The following is a 12,743-nucleotide window of genomic DNA, read 5'->3' as shown; positions in this document are numbered from 1 at the left end:
GGTAAGGAAGTCGACTTGAACAATTACTCTGCCTTTTAAGTACGTCTTCCTTACGGAGCCTCGCGATCCTCTTAGGATGCTGATCGACCCCTAGGATCTGAAGTATCAAGGGTTGCAACCCATACAACAGGACCTCATCAAATCCCTAATCTAGGCGCTCTCAAGAAATGACTTTGACCACCCGCCAAATCAACCAGGATGCGAAAGGCTTCTTAGCCTTCCGGACAACCCATAAAAAAAACAACATTTCAAGAGACAGATTAAAAGGATAAGGAATTAGGGAATTGTAGTGGTTGAGCCCTCACCCACTACTGCACTCGCTGCTACGAATGGTCCCAGTGTGTAGCAGTTCTTGTAAAGAGACTGGACATCTTTCAAGTAAAATGACGCGAACACTGACTTGCTTCTCCAATAGGTTGCGTCCATTATACTTTGCAGAGATATATTTTGCTTAAAGGCCACGGAAGTTGTTACAGCTCTAACTTCGTGCGTCTTCACCTTAAGCAAAGTTCGGTCTTCCTCACTCAGATGTGAATGAGCTTCTCGTATTAACAATCTGATAAAGTCTGACCAAGCATTCTTTGACATAGGCAAGGATGGTTTCTTAACTGAACACCATAAAGCTTCAGATTGGCCTTGTAAAGGTTTAGTACGCTTTAAATAGAACTTAAGAGCTCTAACAGGGCATAAGACTCTTTCTAGTTCATTGCCTATGATCTCCGATAAGCTGGGGATATCGAAGGATTTAGGCCAAGGCCGAGAAGGCAGCTCATTTTTGGCTAGAAAACCAAGTTGTAGCGAACAAGTGGCTTTTTCTGACGAAAATCCGATGTTCTTGCTGAAGGCATGAATCTCACTGACTCTTTTAGCCGAGGCTAAGCATACCAGGAAAAGAGTCTTAAGAGTGAGATCTTTCAGGGAGGCTGATTGTAACGGCTCCAACCTGTCTGACATGAAGAATCTTAGTACCACGTCTAAATTCCATCCAGGGGTAGCCAAACGACGCTCCTTGGTGGTCTCAAAAGACTTAAGGAGGTCTTGCAGATCTTTATGTTTGGAAAGATCTAAGCCTCTATGCCGGAAGACCGATGCCAACATGCTTCTGTAGCCCTTGATAGTGGGAGCTGAAAGGGATCGTCCTTTTCTCAGGTATAAGAGAAAAACAGCTATTTGAGCTACAGAGGTACTGGTCGAGGATACAGAAACTGACTTGCACCAGTCTTGGAAGACTTCCCACTTCGATTGGTAGACTCTAATGGAAGACGCTCTCCTTGCTCTAGCAATCGCACTGGCTGCTTCCTTCGAAAAGCCTCTAGCTCTCGAGAGTCTTTCGATAGTCTGAAGGCAGTCAGACGAAGAGCGTGGAGGCTTTGGAGTACCTTCTTTACGTGTGGCTGACGTAGAAGGTCTACCCTTAGAGGAAGACTACTGGGAACGTCTACTAACCATCGAAGTATCTCGGTGAACCATTCTCTCGCGGGCCAGAGGGAAGCAACTAACGTCAACCTTGTCCCTTCGTGAGAGGCGAACTTCTGCAGTACCTTGTTGACAATCTTGAACGGTGGGAATGCGTAGAGATCCAGATGTGACCAATCTAGGAGGAAAGCATCTATATGTATTGCTGCTGGGTCCGGGACTGGAGAGCAATAGATAGGAAGCCTCTTGGTCAGCGAGGTTGCAAAGAGATCTATGGATGGTTTTACCCCAAGTGGCCCAAAGTCTCTTGCACACATCCTTGTGGAGGGTCCATTCGGTTGGAATTACTTGCCCTTTCCGACTGAGACAATCTGCTATGACGTTCAAGTCGCCTTGGATGAACCTCGTTACTAGGGAGATGTCTTGACCTTTTGACCAGATGAGCAGGTCCCTTGCGATCTCGTACAACGTCAGTGAGTGGGTACCTCCTTGTTTGGAGATGTACGCCAAGGCCGTGGTGATGTCCGAGTTAACTTCCACCACTTTGCCTCGAAGGAGAGACTTGAAGCTTTTCAAGGCCAGATGTACTGCCAACAGCTCCTTGCAGTTGATATGCATGCTCCTCTGACTCGAGTTCCACAGTCCTGAGCATTCCCGACCGTCTAGTGTCGCGCCCCAGCCCACGTCCGATGCGTCCGAGAAGAGAACGTGGTTGGGAGTCTGAACAGCCAGGGGAAGACCCTCTCTTAGGTTGATATTGTCCTTCCACCAAGTCAGACAAGACTTTATCTTTTCGGAAACCGGGATCGAGACCGCTTCTAGCGTCTTGTCCTTTTTCCAGTGAAAAGCTAGATGGTATTGAAGAGGACGGAGGTGTAGTCTTCCTAGTGACACAAATTGTTCCACGGATGACAGCGTCCCTACCAGACTCATCCACAGCCTGACTGAGCAGCGTTCCTTCTTCAGCATCTTCTGGATGGATAGCAGGGCTTGATCTATTCTGGGGGCTGATCGTCTTGTTGTTCAGCAACGTCCTCATCAGAGGGTTCCTCATCCGAAAACTGATGAGGAAACGGCAACGGAGTGGGCAACGTCTGGCTCGCTGAGTCCGGTCGCACTGGTGCATGCGTGACGGAGCCGGACGCAACATCATGGAACTGCTGCACAGTCTGTGAACTGTCAAAAACCATGGGTGCGCGAGGAAGCACAGCGTCAACCCGAGACTGTCTAGACCGTCTGGGTTGTGCAGTCAACACCCTACCGGGTTGCTGAGGTTGACGCACTGCGTCAAAACAAGTCACCTCTGCTGGTTGTTGAACGTCCTGAATGTCAACAACCACCTCCGAGCGTCGCTAAACGTCAACGTGCGGCTGGCAACCCACACTGGGTCGCATCGGTGGAGGAACCACCTCAACTGGCAGACGCGAGTAGGTTACCTCAGCGTCAACAGGGCGCACAACCGACCGGTTGGAAGGTTGTTGGCCAGAAGGTTCGGTAGCAACCTTCTCCGCATTAAAGTCCTATATCAAGGACGCAAGCTTGGACTGCATGTCTTGCAGCAAAGCCCATTTAGGGTCTACGGGAGCAGGTGCGGCAACAGACGGGGTTAGCGACTGAGGCGGTACTGCTTACCATCCCTGAAAGCCTTGTTATGTATGACATAATTGTACAGCAAAACTTCAAAGGCTCGAAAACAGCTGTGAAGTTGACCTGTAAAAAACTTGGAGCCTCTCCTGGCCAGGCGCCAGGGAGAGTCTACGAGAATTGAGAAGTCTATCTGGGCTGAGGCATGAACTCCCAAGCCGAGAACTTCTCTCGTGTCATATCAGACTCTCGCTCTATAAACCAGTTTAAAAGAAGGGAAAGCAAAGGCTGTATCCCCCAAACTCCTCCTGGTGAAAAACCAGTCGCCTAGCCAACGTAAAGCTCTCTAGGAGAGCGAGAGAGCACTAGCTTAAAAACAACGGCTTCGAAGTAGCTAGGCCTAGTGTAAGCTCTGACGTTTAGGCGAACGAGGAGCAGCAGTTACAAAAAATCCGGACAAAGATCCTTAAAAAAATCATCATGATTTAATTAAAGTCCATAGGGGGCTAAGCAGCTTTAGGCTCCTCTCCATCTGACAGAGTCCTCAAGGGAATATCAGTAGGAGGGGGAACAGCAACTTCCTCATCTACAGGAACCTTGTCCGATAAAAGCTGAGTCTCAAGCAAGGGAGAGACCTACCGTGGTGGCAATGCTTTACAAGCAGAGTCCACACTCACTGGTGCATTAGTAGCGGACCAGAACGCAACGTCATGTAACAGCTTGACAGTCTGTGAACTGTCAACAACTGAACTGTCAACCACAACAGGTGCGTGAGGACTCACAGCGTCCACTCGAGACTGCTTTGACTGCCTAGACTGAGCAGTCAAAACAACTCCAGAATGCGGAGGTTGACGCACAGCGTCAAAACAAGTCAACTCCGATTGTTAGTGAACATCTTAAACGTCAACTAGGAGCATCAGCAAGTGGCCTAACGTCCAAATGCGGCTGAAGAACCACACGAGACCGCATCGAGTGTGGTTCTAAACAACCTGACTGACGAGACTAAGCTACGCCAACGTCAACAGTAAGCACAAAGGAACGTTAGGTTGGCTGAAAGCCAGGATATCGATGAGATAAACGGCTAGACTCAACGGACTAATCGGCAGAATAGTCTTCCATAAGGAAGGCAAGCATATACTGCATGTCTTGCCATACAACCCATTAAGGATCAACGGAAATGGTTGTGGTAAGAGACGAGGGTAACGTCTGTGACCGCAACACTTTGCCAACAAAAAAAGACTCTCGGAGTCTGTGTTACGCTTTTGTTAGGCGGCGAGCAGTTATCCGATGACTGCATAGGGTCAGAGCTGTCCTAATGGTTGTAACCAGGACGCTGGACCTGTCCTGAAAGGACTGACTTTCGCTTAAGGGCTTCGAAACCTTGTGACAGGTTTCTTATGCGAAAAGCCTTCGGATGACGAGGAGAAACAACGTCTCTCTCGTCTTATGGTAGGGGAGATCTTGGTAAGATACACCCGATACCATAGAGGGAAAACGTCTGTTCGTTGATCAAGGCCTCTCGAACCCATAAGTCGTTTGACATTACTTCTCCCCTGGGCTTGGGAGCATGCAAGAGGTCCCGGACTAGGTGAACGACAGGCACGAACAGACGAACCCTCGGACGCAACACTGTAACACTTTGCGCATATCACTTTATCACTTCGATTTTCTGTTTTGCACTTATTTCACTGAAATCGAAACTTTAACTGATTTCTACCGGAAACACGCAATTCTACCCTTCATTAAAAGGTAGTAATTGCGAAATCAGTCGTATAATGCAAGCTCATTAATACCAGCAAAAAACAGAAAACGTATTTTAAGATAAAAAAAAATCAGTGGCTGGGAAAGAGACTAAACACTAGTTCATATAAACTACGTTTTCAATCTCTCACCGCACATAGCCTGGGGACGAGAATAAAAAACTAAAAACGTTTTATTCTTCCTCCCCGTACAGCGACTAGGGACGAGAGTAACTCGAGAACAACGTTACCCGCTTGAACGGAACGTTTTCTCTCCTCTCTCTCCCTCCGTCTCTATCTCTCTCTCTCTTTCTCTCTTGATTTCGCACCTAAGAGAAGAGCCCAATTATATTTCGTCAAAAAACATGTTATTTGACTAAAGGAAAAAACTGAAAGGTTTTTCAAATAAAAAGTTCCTTTAAAATAGAATTTAAAACATTTAAGCAAAGAAAGAATGAACAAAACGTCAGAATCGATTTACTCTTACTGCAAAGTGAAACCGTGATACACTCTCTCTCTGTCGTAACGATAGAGCGCATGTTGAACGTCCTGAACGTCAACAACTGCGTAGCATAAATAAACTAAACGTTAGTTCATCTTTGAAAACAGTACGAAGACTATCAAAGAAATTCTTTCATAAAATATTACATTTAAAAAGTTTTAAATCCTTAGCTCCTTAAAAGCTAATTACGATATAAAGGGCTCAACGTTGATTAACTTCGGTTTCCAAGTTAGGACCGCCTACTCCCAGGAACGGTCGCATATAAACAAAACATTAAAATTTATTTTTATATGTTTATAATAAATGGAAAGTTAATCGAAGAGGCCTAATAAAGGCGGAGAGATATAAAATATATAACGTGATAAGATAATTACTAAAATCCTAAACACACTTCCGTCTAAGGGAAGGGTCGGCCATTTAAAAGTGAAAGAAAGTCCATACTCTCTTTGTCACCATAATTAAATCTATCCAAAACGAGTTCAAGATTTAAGATGAAGATAAAACACCTGCATAGCGAAAGCTCAAAACTAGAATATAGTACTTCACCAAATAGATGTGAAAAACTCCAGTTTAGCAACAGCGAGTAAAGTACGTCTTGTCGACACCTCGACAGAGAGAAAATTGAGTCTTTGTTTACATTGAGAGCTGGGTATCTGGTCGACAGATGGCGCTGTTGGGCACACCCGCAACCTGTGTAGCGATCGCTGGCGAGTTTTTCCGTAGAGTTGTCTGTCGAGCAACAGAGTTGCAGCTATATAATCACCGGCTAAGTTAAATATTGAAAAAGCTAAGTATAAAGTATTCATAATCAATATACATTCAAATGTATATTGGCTCTTCATTTAATATCTATCTAATTCCACTTCCTTACTTATAATTTTATTTTTTTTTAGCTTCTCATTCATTGCTAAATTTGTCCATCTTTCTTACCACTGATAAAAGCTACATGTGTGTATATTTTCCTGAAAAGTCCCTAAATTTGGATTTGAGATATTGAAGTTTGGTCTGCCAAAATGGTAGTGTAACCATAAAATTATTCATTACAGTATCACTGACTGAAGAGAGGGCATTTAGAGTGGCTGGACACCATATACAATTAGAAAAGAAAATTACATAACATACAAAGATCTAAAGCTGAAACAAAAGGAAAACCATAGTTGCAATATGAAGTAACATACAGAAAGGATAGATGGTTAAGATAAAAGAAAACAAATGAGGATGGAGGTGGAGCATAATGCTAACAATTGGATGCAGCTTAGGGGCAAAGGTATGAAGCAAAGTCCCTTTAGTAATACCTACTGAACACTTCTGCAGATGCAATAGTAGAAGCACTAGTACGCTATGAATGAAGGTAACAATGCCTGATAAACAAAAGGTAGCTTTAGCAATTTGAGCTTTAAGAGAAGTTAGAAACAATATGAAATCCCTAAATTTTGAGAGAAGGAAGACAAACCAATTGAAATTCAACAAAAAAACAAAAATTGGATGAGAGTGAAGAAGATATAAGTACTGTAGTAACTGTGTCTCAGAGACAGTTAATTTGACTATACAACAGGACACTATATAGATAAAATCTCACAAGAAAGCAAAACTGTATCCATAACTTACCTCTCTAAGCATAAAAGAGTGGCCTTATGTACATCAGATACATCAACAGTTCCACAATAGCCCGGTAGAGCATTCACACCATCTTCTCCAAATCCTAATGATCCACGGTAATTAGCAAAAACAATGGAGTATCCCAATTTCACAAAGAAAGCAGGTAACAAATTGTAGGAATTAGTAGTGGTCCCATGAGGTCCTCCGTGGGGCCAGCATATCAAGGGTCTCTTTGACTCTCCTGAGAAAATAAAATTATCAGTTTGAATTATGCATATAAGAAGTATGAAACAAATTATGTTTGTAAAGTACTAGAGACTATAAGGATCAAATCAACAGATTTTTTCCTCCTAACACAAATCAACTTATGTACAGTACAATGCATGTTTTGGATAAAAAAATTTTTCTTGAAAATCTTCATAATTTAAATACTTAGCTAGTACAATATTCACATTATCATATACCTCTGACGCTTATCTTTGGGCAAAAGGAGGATTAATACAAAGTTTTATAGTGGATTTACAAGCAACCCATGTGGAAACATCCCAAATTTTTATCATACTTGGAATTTTTCATTACTGTACATAGGAGTATGATTTCAGTGTAGCTTCAACTTGGCTGTTAAAACTTATAATGAAGTGTCAGTAGTTACTGGTGTGCGGTGGGGGAAGCCTGGCTCCTCACCAGAGCCCTGATAAGCCATTTGACCTACACCTAGGGTTTAAGGGTAGTTGAGGCAGGATATCATCAACTAGTTAGTTGTCATCAACCACCAGATTGTGTGACAGGAGACATTTTGCAAGGGGAGCGAACGGGAAATTTCTATTTTTGGGGTATACACCGAAACAACTTCAAAGCTTCGAGTGGAAGCAACATGGAAAGTTTCATAAAAATAATGTACTCCAGCAGATGGCTTCAGGGACACCAAGAAAATACCAACCCTTCAAAATCCTTTCAGGAACACAGAAATTATTGGCATTTTACTACTTAAAAACAAAAGCATGAAATCTTATAAAGAATGAGGTAAACATATAACCAAATACCTAAAAAACATGTGAGCTACAGCTATGTTGAAGACATAATAAATACACCCATATCCTTTTTCAGACACCCCAAACCAGTGGGCCATATGATATTCTTGTGAACTGACAGTGCTGAGCTTGTATTGAAAGAATCTTCCTTCATCAAAGAAAACTGGATTGAAAATGCACAAATGAGAATATATTCAATAATCAAAGAAATTTCAGTTTTCAAGATTACTTACATATAAATCAGACAAATATTCACCTTCTTCTAGAGAAGTTGGACCATAGTAGATGGCTGAAATTGGTATATCAGAATACTTTGGGTCAGGATGGGGAGTTTCATTTACAAAGCTGAAATGACCTCGATAGTGAATAGGGATTCCTTCAATTTCTCGTCGCTCAGTTACCTGTTAAAAGAGAAGACATTTTTTTTTTGTATAGTTCCCGTAAAGTAAAACTTGACAGACATGAATTGCATTAAGTTTCATTTGCAGCTTAAGTGTATTTATATAGAATATTATTGTTCTCTGTCAAAGATAGCCACCATCGCTATCTCTCACACTTTCATGTGTCTTTTATAAAAATTAGAAAAAAAGTATTATGATTCATAATACACTAATAAAAACAAAAAATTAAAATACAAAATTATACATATACTTTATGTAAAATAATCAATCTACACACTACACCACCTACTGAAATAAGCACACATGCAGAAAGACAAAGACACCAATTACTAATTTGAAGAATGTCAAAAGTAAAAAGGAGATGAAAATTTGCCTTTGCCTTGAGGGAATAGTGGGTATGACATAGTAAATTTGTTATCCTCAGTTTGTTATATGCTACAATATAATGTAATAAATCAAGAGCATTAAATTTCTTGAACTCTAACCTCTATGTTGTTTTTATTTATATATTTTTTTCTCTGAAGTTCACAACACCCTATCACTTCCCTTGGCATTCCAAGGACGCTCCAGAAGAATGACCGACTGACAACCAGTAATTCAAACATTCTCTTTGCAAAGGTGAAATGCTTTTCTTGTTTCAGATTACTTTTGTGTTTTACATTCTAAAGGTTATTTTGCTTCTGCGAAGTCATTAAAATAATATAAAACCTTTGAGCCACAGTCATGTATAAATTTTTCCCCCTTTAGTGCAATGCACTTTTTAGGTAGTGAAAGTTAATAAGAGTTTTTTGTAAACTTCTCACACAGTAACTTTTAACACTTGAAAGAATATATTGATCTTGATTATTTTGGGGAAGAGATTCATCTTAACCTATTAATCATGAAAATTCTTCTAAAATATATACAAATAAGGAATGAAAAGAGTAATGCATAGCTGAAAATGAAAGGTTGGTTTGAAAAGTTCAAGCAGCCTTTTTCACTGACGTCAATATGACCGAGGAGTCATGTGCTCTGTGTACCATGAGGCAGTAAAAACTCTCTCAGCGGAGTTTCTCGAGATCATAGACAATGAGGGGTACTAGCCTAAACAAGTTTAGAATATGCATGATACTGGTAAGTTTATCTTCAGTTCACGTAGAGAAACATTGATCACAATAGTGTTCGATACTGTACATATGCTTAATGTAAATGTAATTTGAGCACGTAAGCATAAATTTCTGTAATGCACTGAATCTTTGATGATTGATATAAGCCCATACATTAATCTAAATTCTTGATTATTATAGAGAATTAATATATAGAGCCTGAACCTGTAGGTTTTCCTTAAACTAATTGAGCTCTTCCCTTGCTCGTTGATACAATGGACCCAGGAGACAATACAGGTATTGCTCAACTTACGACCGAGATAAGGACCGAGAGATGAGTCGTAAGTCGAGTTGGCCGTATGTCGAACTAGAAAAGTGAAGTTTCCGTAGATTTATTTTGATACGTTATGATTCGGCAATCATCTGGATCATATTTTGTCAATATTTTCTTACTGTCTATCATTATTCCATTTTCTTGTTTCATAGGATATCATATGCTCTATACATGCATTATTGTATTCTATTCATCAATTTTCAAAGCATTTTACAATCGAGTACTGAAAATTTTGTTTACCTTTGGTTATGTTCAACTGATCTGAAAGTGCCGCTACCTACCGTATCAAAATATGGCGTACATACATATGGCATATTTTTTATCATTTCTTAACTTGTTAGAAGTATCTTCATGATGAATATTACATCAACGCCAATATGTTACAGGAAATCAGTTTCCATACAGTTCGTCTAATCATTAGGTATAATGTGAAATCGTTGTAGCTCTTTCTGTCTGTCTGTGTGTGTGTGTGTGTGCTCGCTCTCGCAATCGCATATAGGTAGTTCATTTTTAAAGCTTCATACAGTATTGTAGTTCAATATTAAGCCTTTATATTTCATTAGACATTACTGTGTTTAATTGTGGTTTATTAAAGAACGTTTATATTTTATTTTTCAATTTCTTGAGCATATTAATAATCAACAAATACTTTTAATTTACTTTCGGTTGGCATCAGCTGATCTCAAGGTCACGCTGCCGTATTACTATTATGAGCACATACATATACTGTAGTGCGAATAACACTGATTTATATAATTTTCTTGACATTCAAAATTTCTTCATAATGCATATTACATCAGTGCCAATATGTTATAGGGTATCACATTTTCCATACAGTTCGTTTATAGACAATATTATTTATAAAAGGAATACTCTCTCTCTCTCTCTCTCTCTCTCTCTCTCTGTGCATTTTGTTTTTAATTCAGTTGTATCTTCATTTTTTTTTTTTTTGAAAATTATTAAAAATTCTATATATATCATTATTCGATGTTTCGATTATGGGAATAGTAACGCATCGGAAGGAAATCACTTGATTTGCCTCTCGCCTTCCGCCAGAAATATGACGTCATCAGACTTTTTTTCTTAAATATGTTATTTTCATTAGTAAAATAAATTTTTGAATATACTTACCCGATAATCATGTAGCTGTCAACTCTGTTGCCCGACAGAATTCTATGGAGGGATACGCCAGCTATCACAATACTAGAAGGGGGTGTACTTACCAGCGCCACCTGTGGCCAGGTACTCAAGTACTTCTTGTTGACACCTCCTCAATTATTCCTCGGTCCCACTGGTTCTCTATGGGGAGGAAGGGAGGGTCAATTAAATCATGATTATCGGGTAAGTATATTCAAAAATTTATTTTACTAATGAAAATAACATTTTTCAATATTAAACTTACCCGATAATCATGTAGCTGATTCACACCCAGGGGGGTGGGTGAAAACCAGTGTACAAGATTAAAGGATAGCTAAGTATCCCATATTTCATATAACAGTTATCTCAAATAACAATGAAATAATAAGTACCTGGTAAGGAAGTCGAATTGAACCGTTACTCTGTCTCTTTTTTAAGTTCGTCTTCCTTACTGAGCGCAGCGTTCCTCTTGGAGGCTGAATCAACCCAAAGGTGCTAAAGTATACAGGGCTGCAACCCATACTAAAGGACCTCATCACAACCTTTAACCTCGGCGCTTCTCAAGAAAGAATTGACCACCCGCCAAATCAACAAGGATGTGGAAGGCTTCTTAGCCGACCGAACAACCCATAAAAAGTATTCAAGAGAAAGGTTAAAAAGTTATGGAATTATGGGAATGTAGTGGCTGAGCCCTCGCCTACTACTGCATTCGTTGCTACGAATGGACCCAGGGTGTAGCAGTACTCGTAAAGAGACTGGACATCTTTGAGATAGAATGATGCGAACACTGACTTGGTTCTCCAATAGGTTGCATCCATAACACTCTGCAGAGAACGGTTCTGTTTGAAGGCCACTGAAGTAGCCACAGCTCTCACTTCATGTGTCCTTACCTTCAGCAAAGCAAGGTCTTCTTCCTTCAGATGAGAATTTGCTTCTCTAATCAGAAGCCTGATGTAGTAAGAAACTGAGTTCTTAGACATTGGTAGAGAAGGCTTCTTGATAGCACACCATAAGGCTTCTGATTGTCCTCGTAATGGTTTTGACCTTCTTAGATAGTACTTAAGAGCTCTAACAGGGCAAAGTACTCTCTCTAGTTCGTTCCCCACCATGTTGGACAGGCTTGGGATCTCGAACGACTTAGGGCAAGGACGGGAAGGAAGCTCGTTTTAGCCAAAAAAACCGAGCCGCAAGGAACATGTAGCCGTTTCAGATGTGAAACCTATGTTCCTGCTGAAGGCGTGGATCTCACTTACTCTTTTACCTGTTGCTAAGCACACGAGGAAAAGAGTTTCTAATGTGAGGTCCTTAAAAGAGGCTGATTGGAACGGTTCAAATCCTGATGACATTAGGAACCTTAGGACCACGTCTAGATTCCAGCCTGGAGTGGACAACCGACGTTCCTTTGAGGTCTCAAAAGACCTAAGGAGGTCCTGTAGATCTTTGTTGGAGGAAAGATCCAAGCCTCTGTGGCGGAAAACCGCTGCCAACATACTTCTGTAACCCTTGATCGTAGGAGCTGATAGGGATTTTACGTTCCTTAGATGTAACAGGAAGTCAGCAATCTGGGTTACAGTGGTACTGGTTGAGGAAAACTGCATTGGCCTTGCACCAGCTTTGGAAGACTTCCCATTAAGACTGATAGACTCTGAGAGTGGATGTCGTCCTTGCTCTGGCAATCGTTCTGGCTGCCTCCTTCGAAAAGCCTCTAGCTCTTGAGAGACTTTCGATAGTCTGAAGGCAGTCAGACGAAGAGCGTGGAGGTTTGGGTGTACCTTCTTTACGTGAGGTTGACGCAGAAGGTCCACTCTAGGAGGAAGAGTCCTGGGAACGTCGACCAGCCATTGCAGTACCTCGGTGAACCCTTCTCTCGCGGGTCAGAGGGGAGCAACCAACGTCAACCGTGTCCCTTTGTGAG

General features: G+C 41.1%; 1 protein-coding gene across 3 annotated transcripts in view; it reads right to left on the bottom strand.

The window, feature by feature from the left end:
* The window catches only part of LOC137642513 (acylamino-acid-releasing enzyme-like), a 137,265-nt gene that overhangs the window by 44,854 nt on the left and 79,668 nt on the right, over positions 1–12,743 (bottom strand). For all 3 annotated transcript variants that reach the window (XM_068375143.1, XM_068375144.1, XM_068375145.1), the window contains 2 exons: positions 8,128–8,272; positions 6,850–7,081 (listed from right to left, as the gene is read on the bottom strand). In XM_068375143.1, the coding sequence (XP_068231244.1) occupies positions 6,850–7,081; positions 8,128–8,272 (377 nt within the window). The remainder of the gene's footprint in view (positions 1–6,849; positions 7,082–8,127; positions 8,273–12,743) is intronic.

This window comes from Palaemon carinicauda, chromosome 6, assembly GCF_036898095.1.
Source record: "Palaemon carinicauda isolate YSFRI2023 chromosome 6, ASM3689809v2, whole genome shotgun sequence".
NCBI lineage: Eukaryota > Metazoa > Arthropoda > Malacostraca > Decapoda > Palaemonidae > Palaemon > Palaemon carinicauda.
The sequence above is the reverse complement of the archived record's forward strand: the minus strand, read 5'-3'. Positions and strand labels throughout refer to the sequence as shown.